Source organism: Petaurus breviceps, unplaced genomic scaffold (assembly GCF_028583685.1).
Source record: "Petaurus breviceps papuanus isolate PSGF00001 unplaced genomic scaffold, PetGlider_PUasm1.0 172, whole genome shotgun sequence".
Taxonomy (NCBI): domain Eukaryota; kingdom Metazoa; phylum Chordata; class Mammalia; order Diprotodontia; family Petauridae; genus Petaurus; species Petaurus breviceps.
Window position 1 is genome coordinate 2,627,243 of NW_027185755.1, and position 16,463 is coordinate 2,643,705.

The following is a 16,463-nucleotide window of genomic DNA, read 5'->3' on the forward strand; positions in this document are numbered from 1 at the left end:
CTCAGACACTTAACACACAAAAACTAGCCATGTAACCTTGGGCAAGTCACTTAATCCCCCAATTTCCCTCCAGAAAGCAAAAAAAAAAAAGACTACCTAATTGGCCAGGACCCAGCTTGCAACAGCTTTCTAAGGCATTGTCTCCAAAGGGCTCAATCATACCTGAAGGCAGAAGAGCAAGTCTGAAGGTCCTGGCTTTTAAACAGCCTCTAAAGAGGCTTCAGCTGTGGGTGATACCATGGGCCCTGTACTGATGGGCACTTTCATCCCATCTCTCAGGGGAAGATGATCAGGAAGTGATCTCCTCAACTTCACCATTCCTTTAGCAGGTTGATTTGTCCCTTTTATTCCAGCTCAATGCTCCTACACAGGGAAAATGGAATGCTTTCATCTTCGGTTTACCTCAAGACAAAATGACACCCCCATCCCACCCCTCACCCAGTTCTTGCCCTCCAAGCCTTGCAAAAAGGCACCTTCATTCAGAATATTAGCAGATTTCCCTGAAACATTCCCAAAAATACCACCAACATGTGGGACAGATACCTTTCAAGGGGCTAGGATCCCAAAGAACTCATGCAGAGGGCTGGAGGGAGAAGGGAGGAGATGCTGAGGATCTGTTCTCTTTGGGGGAAAAAAATAGCCCCTCCTCCTGCTCATCACTTCAGAGAGATGTGCATGAAACTTGACCTCCTTCTTGATAGCATCTCCCCAGCCCAGGTACTGACCTCTCAGTATGCTGCAAAGGCCCCTCCTTGTTTTGTACCTACTATGAGGGGGATGTTTATTCAGAGAGAACCCAAGGAGCTTTGGAGCAAACTCAAGGGGATTAGTTCACCAAGGTTGCTGGTATAAAAGCTGCCCTTGTTCCCACCTGCTCCTGCAGAGAGGCGTGACCAGGAGCTGGCCAGGCAGGCCACCCCTGGGCTGCATCATGTTCTATGATTGCCTCTTCACAGCTCCGTGCCAGCGTGAGTAACCCTCCCTCCCATCCCCTTGTGGTGAGTTGCACACTCTGTCCACTGAAGGACCATAAAAAGTTGGAGGGAACTGGGTATGAATGAATGGAAAGGAGGGAGGGGGGGGGAACTAAGATGTTTGAAGGGGGGGCAGTATCCCAGACTTCTACTGCCTCCTGAGACTTTCTTGGTTTTTACCTTCAAAATAGATAAGCTGGTCCCTAGAGTATCCTGGTGGGCATATTGTGAGAATCATTAGCAAATTGTGCTAATGTGCTTTAGCAGTATGACTAAAGGCACAGGCTTGAAGGCAGGATCTCCCAAATCCCTAGTCAGAGAAAAATTCCACAACCAAGCTTTTGTTTTCCTCCTTGGACAAGGACGGTTTCCCCTGCCTTTCTGTGGTGTCTGTGGAGCAGATGATGTAAAAATTCCTGTCAGCCTCGCCAGGGGTAAATAAAGTGAGAAATGCAGGGAGCATTGAGGAGGAGGACATCAGGAAGACTGGAGACTGTACTATAGGAGAATCAGTTGAAGGGGCTGGAAATACTTATTTAACCTAGAAAAGGGAAGGGTGAATAGGGACCTAATAGTTTATATTCCAACATTTGAAGATTGGTTATATGGAAGAAGGAGTAGCCTTGTTCTCTTTGGCCCTAAGCGGCATAATTAGGAGGGGAAATCCTAGAGGGAAGTTGCAGGGGTTTATTTTAGCTGTAGAAAAGGAAAAACTTAGGATGTCCAGAAAACTTACTAACAATTGTCTAAAAGTAAAATTGACTTCCCAGGAAGTAGTAAGTTCCTATCACTGGAGATCTTTCAGATGGAGACTGGGTGATTCTTTGTCATTCCTTGTAAAGAAGGTTCTTGCTCAGAGGTTAGACTAAATGACCTCTAAAGCTCATCCCTTCCACCTCTGGGATTTGGAACTTCTGTTGTTCTTCTTAAGGAAGCCATCCTGATTCAAAGGAAAGGTCGGGGGGGGGGGGGGGGGCTGGGGTCAGGGAGAGAGGAAGAGCATTGGAGTTTGAGCCTTGGGCTCCTGTTTTCCTGAAGAACCATACCCAAGGATTTGCTTCATGAGGACTTCATTGTTCTAGTTCTCTTTAGCCTTCCTTTCTCTTTGCCCATGTCTCACTGAGCTTTAGCGTACCTTTTCCATGCCAGTCACAGGGCCATGCCTTAGGATTTCCCATGGGAATGAAGCTAGGTAGAAGAGTGGAAGGATGGAATAGACAGGAGCTAAGCCTTAGAGCTCCTAGACAGCATTGTACACAGCTAGCCTGTTCCTACAGAATCCACACACATGCAGCCGGCATGGGAGGTAACCAGTCACAGCCACACTCAGAAGGATACTCTGTAGCAGGAATTGTAGACCACACTGGAATTCTGATTCTTCCTGCATTTACTCCCCAAATACCTCTGTCCTCTTCCTAACACTCTAGAGACTTTCTCAGAGCCTAGAACTAAAGCCATATCCCAAGCTTCTCACTTCTAGTATCCTCAGGACAGTGCTGCACAGTGTGCCTGATCTGCCCCCTTCCTTCCTACAGAAGGGGCTATGAGGGCCAGTGACACCGTCTCAGAAGCCAGCCCAGGCTCCACAGCCAGCCAATCTGGAGTGCCAACACAGGTGGTCCAACAGGTCCAGGCCACACCGCAGGTATGGGGCTCCCAAGGTAAGGGGATTGAATAGCTGGCTCTCAGCACAAGTTCTTGGGGCCAAGAGAGGCTGTCTTCAGCCACTGGGGGCTCTAGTCTTCCCCATCTTGGAGAGAAGTATAGACTGTGCTTCTCACTGCTCCCTCCTCCACCACTGCCCTTTAGCTCTGCCCCTCACCATCTGCCAGAGCCATCTGTTTGGCTTCTCTTATCAAGATGCTTTGCTTCATTCTGCCCAGCTCCCTTTCCATCCTCCCCTTCCCTTACTCCACAGTTTGAGGCTCAGGGCCATCCCCCCTTCACCTCACTGGGCTTTGTTCCAACAGCGGTTGCTGGTCCAGGCAAGTGTGCAGGCCAAGCCTGGTGCCGTGTCCCCTCTGCAGCTTACCAGCATCCAAGTGCCCCAGCAGGTAAGGCTGACTCGCCCAAGGGATAAAGGGAAGGCAACACAATCTTTTCTGGAGTCTCCTGGGTCCCACCATCTCCCTGGCCATGAAAACCAAAAATTCCTCAAGGGGGATGGTGACACTTCCTTTACTCACTTAGCTCCCTGTTGCCTGCACACAATGTGAAAAACAGAAACCTTTTCTGGACTGCCTAGTTCCAGTCCATTTCTAGTCAGGGAAATTAGAGGTGCCAAACCCTTGGCTATTCTTTTGGTCAGGTATCTCCGCTGAGAAGAGCTATGCTAGCTCAGTCTGTTTCTTACCTCTCAGGAGGCAGCCACTGTCAGGGAAAGAACACTGTCCCTGGGAGCTGACATCTTTATATTCTCGGTTCCCAAGTTACTATGTGGACTTGAGAAAGTTACCTAAAACCTCATAGGATGATGACGTCTAGCACTAGAAGGGACCTCAAAGATCACCAGACTTTATACTCAGAGGTGCAACATGTGCTAGTGGAAAAACCTGTGGATTAGGAGTCAGAAGATCGGGCCTCTGATCCGACTTCACTATTTACCCCCTATGTGACCTTGGTCAGGCCCTTTCCCTCCTCTGATCTTGGTTTCTTCATCTGTAGATGAGATAATTAGACTAGAACTAGATGATCTCTAAGGCTCTTAGAGCTCCAAAAAGCCCTCTAACCTCTGAAGGTTAGAGAATGTCTTCCCATTATACTTTAGCACCTCTCAAATAGCTACTTCTGAGATTGGGATTCTTATGGCTCTTGGATCTAGAGGCTGGGGGCTCCTCCATGCACCCAGGCATCTTGAATTAGAGCAAGTACAGCAAGAGTGAAGGAGAGGGAAGCCTCAGGAACATGGCAAGAAGGCAGATCCCTGTTCTTGCTCTGTTTCTTCCCTCATACCTCTATTACTAAGCAACCTTTTGGGTTTACGCAGAACCCTACTCCAGTAACCTTGGGCTGGAGAGCATGGACTGTGGAGGCAAAATCCATACCTCCCACCCAACAGGGTAAACTAATGCAATTGAATCCCACTGCCAAGCTCTTCTGACCACCTGGAGAGCATATTGGAAATAGACTCCAAGAAGCACAGGGGGAAAGCATTGAACTTAGAGCAAACAACCAGGGTTTGAATCCTAACCTCAGGCTAGCCTTTTCCCCTCACCGAGCCTTGGATTTCTTATCTGCACAATTAAGGGGTTGGATTAGATAGTGTCAAAAGATCCTTCTGACTCTAACATGCTTTGACTCTTAAAGGCCAGCCCCTGGGATCTCTGGGATTGGGTCGTGCTCTCTGCACCAGCTTCTTCCTAATCACAAGCATTCCCCACACAGCGACTGGTGGTGCAGAGCACAACCCAGGCCAGCAAAGGGGGCCCAGCCTCATTAGCTGTTCATAGTGTCCAACAAGTGCACTCTCCCCCAGAGGTAAGTGGCAACTCCCAGCCTTGTGGACCTTCTCTCCCTCCCATCCATTTCTGTCATCTTTTTCTCTCCTTAAGCCGTTTCTCTGCAATTCTCCTCCCTTACCGTGCCTCTAGCTCTCAGATCCTGGCTTCTGTAGGTGACATTTAATGAGGTCAGGGTGACTTCCAGCTAAGGTTAACAGTTAAGGATTTTTGTCAGGGAACAGAGCACAACCTAGCCCAGATTCAGCTTCAGCAGAACCTGGGCTTGGAGTCTGGGCTTTTAAGCTCAAAGGCTGAATATTGCATCTCCTATCTCCTGGGTTGCTGTGTGATGCCTCATCCCCAACTCCCCCACCCCACCCAGCCCTACATGGAAAACTTCCCCTCAGAGATAAAAGTAAGTTTTCATGTCTCCCTCACTCCAAGGTCTTTACAGGGATTCTTCAGTCTTAGATTCAGAGGCAAGTGAGACATGAGAGTTCATAAGCTAAGACATTTGAGAGCAAGGGCCAACTCCACAGGAAGCCCAACTGTGTCTTGGGAGCATCACTCCACAGCCTAGGGAAGCCTGTCACCAAGCCGACCCCTCCCTGCCTCCCAGACCCCCAGTGCCCATAAAAGAACCAAGCAGTATTCATGAATTCCCTGGAGTATGAGCCCTGCAGGGAGAAGACTGTCTTATTAATTATCCCTCCAATAATATCCCTCCAAATCATTCCAGCATTTCAGTACCATACCTGGGGGTTGTGGGTAGCATGAGGCAAAATCTGTCCCAGGGGCTAGCCTGAGAAATGCCAAGTTAGACTTTAGAGAACATCTAAGAAAGTTTTGAGATCAATCCTTAGCACAGACAAGTTTTTAAGGGGGAGACCCAGCTAGCGCTGGGTACTAAGCAGAAACTTAGGACCTCTGGGCTCATTTGCAAACTTTGTTGTAAAAGGAGTTCTCTTCCCACTGTGATCTGTCCAATTTCACCCTAAGCCTTTAGCAGATAAAGGGAATTGCTGAGAGGGGATCCCAGAAAAAAGCCTACCCTGGTGTCTCTGCTCAGCCCACCCTGATATGTGCCTGAGCCTGTACTTGCCTCTCTCTCTTTCTCCCTCTCCCTGTGTATGTGTCCCTTCTTTTTCTCTCTTCCTCTCCATGTGTCTCTGTCTCTCCCTCCTTCCCTCTGTGTCTCTCTCTCCATGTCTCTCCTCTCTCCCTCCTCCTTGCTGTCTCTCTCCTCTCTCTTTCCCTCATTCCCTCTATGTCTGTCTCTCTCCCTCCCTCTATGTCTCTTTCTCCCTCCCTCCTTCTGTGTGTCTCCCTCCCTCTGTGTGTCTATCTCCATCTCTCTTCTCTCCTTCCCTGTGTCTCTCTCTGTCTCTCCTCTCCTCTGTCTCTCTCTCTCCCCCTCCCTCCGTCTGTCTCTGTCTGACTTCCTCCTTCTGTGTATGTCTATCTATGCCTCTCTTTTTCTTTCCCTCTTTTCTCTTTCTTCCTCCCTACCTCTGTGTATGTCTCTCTCTCTCTCTCTCTCTCTCTCTCTCTCTCTCTCTCTCTCTCATTCTCTCAACAGCGTTCACCAGGACAGGGGAACAGCTCCACCAGCAAAGCTAGCTCCGTGCAGCAGCTCCAGGTGCATAGTGTCCAGGCCGTCCCTGTCACACAAGAGGTATCTGATAGGGGAGGTACCCAGGCAGAGCTGTTTCCAAGGGTCCTGAAACAGTCTGGAATGTTTAACCACTTTAACATCCAAGTAGCACTGACCCTGAACAGTACTTGGAATGGGAGGTCCACCATGGGGTTTGGAGTTGAGACTAGATACCAGATCCTCCCTCACAGTGGGACCTTGGGCAAGTTTCAGCTCCTTTGGGCTCAGGTCCTCATCTGGAGGTGATTTCTTAGGCCTTTCTGGTTCTTAGGTTCAGTGACTTACCCAAAGCCACACAGTAAGTTAGGACCAAAGAACTCAAGAAAACTGAGGTCCATTAGAATGACCTTCCCCAAGAATAAGGTTGGACGTTACCATTCCACCCTCCCTTCCTAGTAAATGCTTTCCAGTGCTTCTCATTGCCCCACAACAGCTGAAGCTACTTTTTTTTTTTTTTATCACAAGATGCTGGGATTTGTCCTGAGAATCTTTTAAGTAAATGAGTGAGCAGTGGGATGGGAGGCAGACTTTTTCTGTCTGGTTCAGTTAAGGAAGTGGATAGTTTGTCTTTATGGCTTGGCTGGGAATATGTGAGTATTGGCCTGTTCTGTCAGGGAGGAACTGATTACTACCTATCAGCATTTCCCTTTTGGCAAAGAACCATGAGAAGAGGCAGTGGGGAGAGTCAGTAGATCAGTCCATTCCACAGAATCTGGACTGTACATGTAGCCCCTGGTAAGAACAAGAGGGGCCACAGATTCTGGAACTCTTTCACATGCTTGAGTGCTAGTCCCCCTAGCTGTTCAGCCCAATGAGTAACAGACAGGACAGTTAAGAGGGATGTGGCTGATCCTTCCAGTGATTTGGGGTGCTGTGTGTCCTCCCCAGAGATCCGTTGTGCAGACCACTCCACAAACACCAAAATCAGGCCCAGTGCAGCAGCTGACAGTACAAGGGTTGCAGCAGGTCCACGTCTCTCAAGAGGTCTGTGCTCTCTGGGCCACTGGCTCTTCCCCTTCCCCTCCTCCCCCTCTCCTTGAAGGTTTTCCTTGCCCAAGCTGTGACTGGATGGGCAGTTTTCTGGACACTTAGGCCCTAAGAACCAATGGACTCTACAGTGACCGGGCAGAGCAGATGATCTCTAAGGCCCCTCCAGTTCCAAATACTGGGATTCCCACCTTTGAGAAGGGAGGCCTATTAGAACATCTTGCCCCTAGGACAAGATGGGGGATTAATCTGTGACTTGCCCACTTCCCTGACTAAGGCACTGAAGGAGAAGCTGCTATACGTTTTCTTGGACTGTGAGACCTTTGTAGGGCATAGACCAGGGCGTGGAGGGGCACCTTTTAAACTTCCAACCAGACAGATACGCCCAGCCCCAGAGCCTGGGGGACCGCCCTTCTCCATCCCAGACTGGCTTTCTCGTCTCCCAGGTGGCCCGGGCAGCGTCTGGGGCCCCTAAGGCCCCGTGGGAGGGCCCCGCACTCCGTGCTTTGACCGGGCCGCCCCCTCGCCAGGGCTGCGGGTGATGGGCCAGTGTCTCTGTTTGTCCTCCAGTGCTCAGGCAGTCAGTTCCCCGCTAGGAAGGGAGAGCAGCAGGAGCCAGCAGCAGAGCCGCCTGTGGTGCGGGCCGAGCCGGGCGAGCGGGCTGGAGAGGCGCCCCTGCTGTTAGAGTGCAGTAGCGAGACCCCGCAGTTAGGCAGCGGCAGCCCGGAGCCCCGGCTCCATTACCTGCCCGCGGCGGCGGCAGCGGCGGCGGCGGCGGCAGCGGCCGAGCCAGGTTCCGAGCAGTGGGTGGAGCTGGTGCGCGTGCTCCCCCAGCAGCTGCTCCTGCCCCAGCAAAAAGTGGTGATCGAGCCCCTGCCGGGGCTCTCGTCCCGCGCCAGCCCCGACCAGAGAGTCAGGATCCAGAGAGTCCCCCAGGTGCTAGTGTTCGGCACTGCAGCCACAGCCCTGAAAGTAGGTGGGGAGAAGGGGGCGGGGCGGGGCTGACTTCTTCTGCCCAGAGCCTGCCCCGGTGCCCCCAGGCCCCACCTCTAGGAGATTCTTGACCCTTAGTCCTGGGACCCTTGCCCCTCCCTGTTTCCCCACGGATCCTAGCCCCTGCCCGCCCGTTCTTAGGCCCCTCCACTTAGTTACCATCTGTGATCACCCCACCCCACCCCTTTTCATTCAGTCTCCATTTTCTGCCCGGCAGCAGACCTGGGTTTCTGGCCATTGGAATGAGTTTGTCCTGAGCAAGAGCAGTGGGATTCCAGACCTGGAGCAGCAGTTTTTCTTAGGCAAACTGCCAGACCCCTTGTTGTGAAGGCCTCTTGCTCACAGGGAAGCCTCTGCTCTCTCTGTCTGTTGGCCAAGAGCACAGGGTTGTAGGTCTTATGAGCTCTTCCAAGAAGATACCTGCCCTCCCTCCCCCCCCTCACATGTAGAAACTCTGGCCTCCACCAATCTTAATCCAGAGAGCAACCCACTCCCTAGGGTCCCTGCCCTGCTGTATCAACTACAGTACAGCTTGTGTGCCTCTGTTCTAGCTTAGATACTGCTGTCTGGCTCCAGTGTCAGAGGATGCTAGCACTCCCCATAACCCTTGGTCTCTTGTCCCAGGTGCAACAGCTCCAGCAGGTGCCCGTGCAGCATGTATACCCCAGCCAGGTTCAGTATGTGGAGGGCGGTGATGCCAGCTACACAGCCAGCACCATGTGAGTATATCAGTGAGCAGATCCTGTAGCCCTCATCCCAGTTCCCCTGAAACCCAAACTCCAGATGTAGACTGGGCCATCCTATGTTGTAGACAGGCAAAGCCATCACAGGTCCTGCCCTTAAGGAATTTGCTCTCCTCCAGCAATTAGAGGATTATGTAAGGCATGAGATGCTGAAATGTATTAGAACAGTTCTGGCCAACAGAAAAGTGAAGAGATTCATGCTGTCCATGGTCATGTGAGGAGATTGGGACTGAAATAGTCTTTCATAGAGAGGCAGAATCTTTATGAGTAGAGGGAAAGGAGGAGGGCATCTCAGAAGGAATGGGGTGGTGTGCCCAAAGGCACAGAGACTGGTGAACCTGGCACTTCATGGCATTCTTAAGGAGAGACCCACCTGCCCAGCTCCAAAGAAGTAGGACAGGATTGTTCAAAAGCAGTGGAAAATAGGGCTGAAGTCAGGCTCTTGGTGGTCTTGGAGGCCACTTTTTTGAACTTCTGTGAGCAGTAGAGAGCAGCGGGCACTTTGTGAACTGAGAAGGGATCCGATCAAAGCTGGGTTTTAGGAAGACTAATTGTGGCAAGATGGAGGGGAAAGTCTTAAAGCTGGAAGGTTTCCATTATGGAGGCTATGGCAATAATCCAGGCAGTAAATTAGGGCTATGGGAATGGAAAGGAGGGAACAAATAGTTAGAACTTGACAATTGATTGGATGCATGGGATTGGGAGATAGAAAATTAAGATGATCCTAGAGTGATGATGAGGATGACAGAGCCAGTGACAGAAATGGAAAAATTGTAAGAAAGAACATTCTCTCGGTTTCCCTTTGTTAGTTTTTTGGTACCATTCTAAGGTAGAAGAGTGATATTCAGCTCAGGCCCCAATCGGACCAAAGCAACCAGGTCTTCTGATGGAAGAAGGCCCAGAAAGTTTATTGAGAGGCAGAAGAAAACCCTAGCTCTAGGGACAGGCTGACTAGTGTCACTCATGGCTTATGATATGAAACATCTGGATATGTCTGGGATTCCCACAAGCTCTGCCACAGAGATGGCCACCCAGCCCTTCTTCTTCTCTGCTTCCCTTACAGTCGCTCAGGTACCTACCCCTACACAGAGACACCACTATATACCCAGAATGCGGGTACCAGCTACTATGAGTCCCAGGGCACAACGGCGCAGGTCAGCACACCTGCCACCTCACAGGCTGTGGCGAGTAGTGGCTCAGTGCCCATGTATGTGTCCGGTGGCCAGATCGTCACCAACTCTAGTGGCGCAAGCAGCGGAGGGGGCGGCGGGGGCGGCGGGGGCGGCGCCGGCACCTACGTGATCCAGGGCGGCTACATGTTGGGCAGCTCCAGCCAGTCGTACTCTCATACCACCCGTGCCTCACCAGCCACTGTAAGTGCCTCTGTGCCCCCTCCTAGAGGGAGAAGGGGTGGGAAAGAGGAACATCACTTGGGGCAGAGGCAGGGATGAGCCTTGGGAATGTTTCTGCAGCACAGCTGTCTCCTGCCTTCTAGTGACTACCCTGGGTAGTGACTGTCCAGGTGAGGGGTACAGGCTAAAAGGATCAGAAAGGGAGGGGAGAGCCCAAGTTCAGAGTACTTCATACCACCTTCCTCCTGAGGATGAGCAGAAGGGAAAAGGGGGAGCAAGAAGCTTTAGCCCATGACACTGCCCCCAGGAGGGCCCTAAGTCTGCCCTAGTTGCCTTCTTTCCATTCAGGGGTGAGGAATGAGAGTCTTACCTAGGTGGGGGCTGGCCCCTGGGTTGGCTCCCTTTCCCCCTCCCCCCACTTCTCTTCCTTCTAGGTTCAGTGGCTGCTGGATAACTATGAGACGGCTGAGGGTGTGAGCCTACCCCGCAGCACCCTCTATTGCCACTACCTCCTGCACTGCCAGGAGCAGAAGCTAGAGCCCGTCAATGCTGCCTCTTTTGGCAAGCTCATCCGCTCTGTTTTCATGGGCCTCCGCACTCGCCGACTCGGCACTAGGTATGCCTGTCTAGTGTTTTAAGGTTCTTCCCCAGAGCCAGGCCTCGGGGATACTCCCAGAACTGAGCCCTTGGTGGGACGACCCTTCCTCCTTCCCTCCCATAACTCTACCAACTAGTAGTTATAACAAAGTCTCATGTTTATCTGCATATATCAAGTGAAGAATTTCCTCTCCTCATCCTCCTACGTTACGGGTCCCTTTTTGGTGACATCCTCTTGGTGACATCCTCAGTCACTCCTCTAGAAATTTCTTTTGGGCATATTTCCCCCAGTAAACTTGTTAAAAGAGTCTACATGATGTAATGGATAGAGAGCTGGCCTCAGAATCTGGAAGGCCTGAATTCAAGTCCCACTTCTGACATTGTGACTGTGGGCAAGCCATTTACCTTCTGATTGTGCCCTAGCCAAGTCTCACTCTAAATGCATTCTGCATTACTAGAAGGAAGCCCACAAGGTGATGGTTGGGCATGGGGTCTTTCAGATTGAGAGCAGAATGAATTACTGTTTTCCATGCTGGGCATTACTCTACACCTCCACCTCCCTTAGCCATAACTGGAATTCCTTGGGACTTCACAGAGCACTTTGTCAATACCTTTCCATGCACTTACCATGTGATCTGTGTCAGCACACAGAGCTCCATGAAGATAATGTCTTCTCCAAACTTTGTACCATGCCCAATATAGGCTCTGTAAATATCAGGCAATGAATAAATATTGTTCAAATGAATGAATAAATCCCTCCTAAGTAATATTGGGGGCATTCCCTAACCTGTATTTCTAACTTTCCCTTCTCTTCTTTCCTGCTCTCCTTTCCAGGGGGAACTCCAAATACCATTACTATGGCCTGCGTATCAAAGCCAACTCTCCACTGCTACGCCTGATGGAGGACCAGCAGCACATGGCCATGCGGGGCCAGCCCTTCTCCCAAAAACAGAGGTAGGTATGCTTTGATGCCCAGCCTGGGGGTCTCTGGCTGATAAAGCACCAGGGAGAGAAGACATCTCCACCCACCTGGACTCTCTCTTTATTTGTCTTACCTTCCCAGGCTTAAACCAATCCAGAAGATGGAGGGCATGACCAATGGTGTGGCAGTAGGACAGCAGCAGGCAGCAGGCCTGTCTGACATCAGTGCCCAAGTCCAGCAATACCAGCAGTTCTTGGGTAAGGACTTGTCCTCATGTCCAAGAACAGTGCTACACAGCCCACACTGCAAACTGGCCCCCCCTACCCCCCGCCCGCCCCAGGGACCACAGAAGGAAGATTGAGTTTAGGGAGGCAACAGTCCCTGAGCCCTCCAGAGACGTAACGTGAAAAGAACTGGATTAAGAGTCTTTGACCTGTGTTCTACTAGTTAGCATGACTTTGGAAGCTCACTTAATGTCCCTGGGCTTCAGTATCCTCATCCCTAAAGTAAGGAATTGGGATGAGATTTCTTTTTTTTTTTCCTTTTTGGAGGGGGTAAGGCAGGGCAGTTGGTGTTAAGTGACTTGCCCAAGGTCACACAGCTAGTAAGTGTGTCAAGTGTCCAAGGTCAGATTTGAACTCAGGTCTTCCTGACGCTAGGGCTGGTGCTCTATTAGCCACCCCCTGATGAGATGATTTTTGAGGTCCCTTCTATAAATGCTCTGCTTCTCTGAACTATCCTGGGTCCTTTCTACCCCTCCCCACCCCCCAGATGCCTCAAGGAGCCTGCCAGAATTCACTGAGCTTGACCTACAGGGCAAGGTGCTACCTGAGGGGATTGGACCTGAAGACATCAAGGCCTTCCAGGTCCTGTACCGGGAGCACTGTGAGGTATGGGGCCAGGCCCAGGGTCAGGGCCCAGAGCACCAGCATTGCCAGCCAGGGAGCATGGGGGTAGGGCTGTGCTCTTCCTCCCGTGGGGACATTCCTGCCCTGTCCTCATCTGTCTCTCTCACTTCCTTGCCAGGCCATTGTGGATGTCATGATTAACCTGCAGTTTACGCTAGTGGAAACCCTGTGGAAGACCTTCTGGAGGTATAACCTCAATCAGCCCAGTGAGGCCACCCCCCTGACTGTGTGAGTATGGCAGCTGCAGCAAGAGAGCCCTTTAAGGCCTTCTTACTGAGGAAGGGGCCCTCACTCATGTCTGTGTGGGTCTGTCTGTCTCTATTCCTCTGTGTACGTGTGTATGTCCACATGTCTCTATATGTATATGCCTGTATATATGTCGGTGTCCCTATGTTGTATCTCATCTACATATGTCTTCCCAATCATGTGTCCATGTCTCTGTCCCTGTCTGTGTGTCTGTTCAGCCACGATGAAGCAGAGAAGCGGCTGCCCAAGAGCAGCCTGGTGCTCCTCTCCAAGTATGAGCCTGTGCTCAAGTGGACCAAGGACTGTGACAACTTGCTGTACCAGGGCCTGGTGGAGATCCTTATCCCCGATGTGCTGCGGCCCATCCCCAGTGAGTAGGGGGTGGTTGGGGGCAGCCAGCTGAGGCAGGAGCACTCCACTCACCTCTCCAACCGTTCTGTCTGTCCTCCACAGGTGCCTTGACACAAGCAATTCGGAATTTTGCCAAGAGCCTAGAGAGCTGGCTCACCAATGCCATGATGAACATCCCTGAAGAGATGGTTCGGGTGAAGGTGAGAGGGATGGAGCTTCCTGACCTGCTGTTAGTTCCTCCCCATCCTAGAACACCAAAGGCCCCTGGAACTTGTGTAGTTTAGGTAGGATTTAGAATTAGAGGGTATCTTGCAGATCATCTGGTTCCAACTCTTTAGGACTCAGTTTCCTCTTTTGTAAAATAAAGAAAGTGACTCACCCAAGGTCACACAGGTAGAAAATAGAATTGTAATATGAACTCATGTCCTCTGATTCACAGACCCAGTGCTCTTTTTTCCAACTGTGGAGAGTCATAAATGCCAGGCTCAGGAAATGAGACTTGATCCTAGAAATAGTAGGAAGCCCAACCTAGTTAGAGCTGGGCTATAGGCAGGTGACTGGCAGCTGTGCAGGAAAAATGAGAAGGGATGGGCTGATCAGGTTATTGCAATGATCCGAGGTGAGAGGGAAGGAAGAGGACACGTGTGGAGCCAGAAACTTGGATTCAGACCTAAGCTCTGCTATCTGCCCACTCCGTGTGTGCTAACTCTTTCCTCTAGCCGGCCTCAGTGTTTACTGTTGTTTGGTCCTTTCACTCGTGTCCGACTCTCTGTGACCCTGTTTGGGGTTTTCTTGGCAGAGATACTAGAATGGTTTGCCACCTACTCTCGCTCACTTCACAGATAAGGAATTGAGGCACACAGGGTTAAGTGACTTGACCAGGGTCACACAGCTAGCAAGTGTCTGAGGCCAGGTTTCAGCTCAGGAAGATGAGTCTTCCTGACTCCAGGCCTAGCGCTCTATTCACTGCACTACCTAGCTGCCCCTCAGGGCTTCAGTTTATTCCTCTATAAAATGAGTTGGTTGTTCCAGATACTCTCAATACCTCCAGATAATTTAGCCCCAAATCCCAGGGCTCCCTGAAGTCACCACCCCACTCTGGTCTATAATTCTCACCTTTAAAGGGAGGCTGGCCTAGATGATCTTGAAGGTCCTCTACAGCTCTCATGTTGGGCTGTTCTAGGGCCTGGCTGTGGGTGGGGAGGGGGATCGTGGAAGCAAGGGCATGAAAAGGCTTTGCCCACAGGTGGCTGCAGCCAGTGCTTTTGCCCAGACACTTCGGCGCTACACCTCCCTCAACCACTTGGCCCAGGCAGCCCGGGCTGTGCTTCAGAATACAGCCCAAATCAACCAGATGCTCAGCGACCTCAACCGTGTTGACTTTGCCAATGTGCAGGTACCAGCAGCCCATGAGGACCGCTGGGACAACCCTGGGAAGGGAGGGGCCTGGGCAGCCTTGTCCTGACCTGCCCCACCTCTGGGCTTTCTGGGGATGGCACGACGTGGTATGAGGAGAAGACCACTGGTGGGTGTGGGCTCAGGGCCGGGGTCCCAAGCTGCATCTCTGGCTGTTTCCCCAGGAGCAGGCCTCGTGGGTGTGCCGCTGCGAGGACCGAGTTGTGCAGCGGCTGGAGCAGGACTTCAAGGTGACCCTTCAGCAGCAGAACTCGCTGGAGCAATGGGCAGGCTGGCTGGATGGCGTGGTCAGCCAGGTGCTCAAGCCCTACCAGGGCAGTGCCGGCTTCCCCAAGGCTGCCAAACTCTTCCTTCTCAAGTGGTCTTTTTACAGGTGGGTGGTGCCTGATGAACAGGGCCTGGGGTCAGCCTGGCTCAGCCTGCCAACCCCAGGCCTGCCTCCTCTTCTTCCAGCTCCATGGTCATCCGGGACCTTACTCTGCGCAGCGCAGCCAGCTTTGGCTCATTCCACCTGATCCGCCTCTTGTACGATGAATACATGTACTACCTGATTGAGCACCGGGTGGCCCAGGCCAAGGGAGAGACACCCATTGCTGTCATGGGCGAGGTGGGTACAGTAGGTAGATTGGGAAAGATTCGGGGGGAGAGGGGTGGGGAAAAAAGGAGGCAGCCCACCCACCTTAACTGTTCCCCTGGGCCCACTCTCCCCTATACAGTTTGCCAACCTGGCCAGTTCCCTGAACCCCCTGGATCCTGACAAAGGTAAGAAGGGCCTCTCCCACCTCATGAGGACCTTTGGATACCTGGGTCCCCACCTCATTTGGGCACCAGCTGTGGGGCAGAGTGGGCAGAGGGGCCTGAGTATCCCAGTCCCTTTGGAATGGAGTGGGAGTGGGGAGGAACTCCTGTCTAGAGCAAGCCCTGAACTCAGATCCCTCCATGAACCCAGATGAGGAGGAGGAAGAAGAAGAGGAGAGTGAAGATGAACTGCCCCAAGAGATCTCTCTCAACTCCAGTGAGTCGACTACCCTCAGCTCAGAGCCCTTGGAGCCCCCTGCCAAGCTGGCAAGGACTGATGGACGGGGCATCTTCGTGCAGGCCCTGCCCTCAAGCTAAAAGCCCTGGCTATTTGCTGGGACTCCCCAGGACTCTGGCCCTCAGAGGGCAGGGCAAGGGCTGTTTCAGGGGCCACCTACCCTAAACCCACCTTGTAGTAGTGGGAATCCCAGGAGCCCAGGCTTCCAGCAAGGAGAAACCTGGCCTCACCAGCCTTGTACCCTCCACCCCTACTCTCCTTCCCCCAACAGACACCAAAGTCCCAGCCAGACTCCAGGCCTCCCTGTAGCTCATGGGACTTGGTGTATTTTTGCTCTGGCCCTCATTGTGGGCCAGGATGCACCCCTAGCTACTGAGGGGGGAGCAGGAGAGCTCCTCAAAGCTGGGAAGGCATTGGCCCTGCACCCCTCACCCCTGCAAACCCATCCCTTCCTGTGGCCTTTGTTTGCCCCTGCGGGGTACGGGGGGTGGGTGGTAGCACAATCCCAGGGCAAGAACCACTTGGCTGCACTGGAAGGATTTTGGGGGGGGAGGGGGGCAGGGGAGCTGGCTCCTCAATACTGCAAACACTGACACAAAAGACAAGACGTGCCTTAAGGAACAAACTGAGCGTCCTGGCTGGCGGCAGGCTCCCTGGGGCAGTGGGCATGGCATGGAGCAAGAGGGAGAGTGGAGCATCTTCTCTTCCCCTGGCCACCTGCACAGGCCCAGAGCTGTGCCAAGTCTGGCCCAAGGGGCTGTCTGCCCCCTACAGTGGGTATGGTGGCTCCCAGGTTTCCCTCACCCTCTCCTACTCCCTGGAACTGATTCCAAGCTCTGGCTTT

At 52.2% G+C, this 16,463-nt stretch overlaps 1 protein-coding gene across 5 annotated transcripts in view; it reads left to right on the plus strand.

The window, feature by feature from the left end:
• The window catches only part of RFX1 (regulatory factor X1), a 35,750-nt gene extending 19,287 nt beyond the window's left edge, over nucleotides 1-16,463 (plus strand). For 3 of the 5 annotated variants that reach the window (XM_069082935.1, XM_069082931.1, XM_069082932.1), the window contains 19 exons: nucleotides 2,510-2,619; nucleotides 2,945-3,028; nucleotides 4,359-4,451; nucleotides 5,994-6,089; nucleotides 6,957-7,052; nucleotides 8,673-8,767; nucleotides 9,855-10,164; nucleotides 10,578-10,759; nucleotides 11,575-11,694; nucleotides 11,804-11,919; nucleotides 12,434-12,552; nucleotides 12,689-12,798; nucleotides 13,035-13,186; nucleotides 13,270-13,367; nucleotides 14,414-14,563; nucleotides 14,748-14,956; nucleotides 15,037-15,190; nucleotides 15,300-15,345; nucleotides 15,533-16,463. In XM_069082935.1, the coding sequence (XP_068939036.1) occupies nucleotides 2,510-2,619; nucleotides 2,945-3,028; nucleotides 4,359-4,451; nucleotides 5,994-6,089; nucleotides 6,957-7,052; nucleotides 8,673-8,767; nucleotides 9,855-10,164; nucleotides 10,578-10,759; nucleotides 11,575-11,694; nucleotides 11,804-11,919; nucleotides 12,434-12,552; nucleotides 12,689-12,798; nucleotides 13,035-13,186; nucleotides 13,270-13,367; nucleotides 14,414-14,563; nucleotides 14,748-14,956; nucleotides 15,037-15,190; nucleotides 15,300-15,345; nucleotides 15,533-15,699 (2,507 nt within the window). In that variant the 3' untranslated portion in view covers nucleotides 15,700-16,463. Of the gene's footprint in view, nucleotides 1-2,509; nucleotides 2,620-2,944; nucleotides 3,029-4,358; nucleotides 4,452-5,993; nucleotides 6,090-6,956; nucleotides 7,053-7,625; nucleotides 8,028-8,672; nucleotides 8,768-9,854; nucleotides 10,165-10,577; nucleotides 10,760-11,574; nucleotides 11,695-11,803; nucleotides 11,920-12,433; nucleotides 12,553-12,688; nucleotides 12,799-13,034; nucleotides 13,187-13,269; nucleotides 13,368-14,413; nucleotides 14,564-14,747; nucleotides 14,957-15,036; nucleotides 15,191-15,299; nucleotides 15,346-15,532 lie in introns of all 5 variants that reach the window. The other 2 variants (XM_069082934.1, XM_069082933.1) reach the window with 2 other exon arrangements.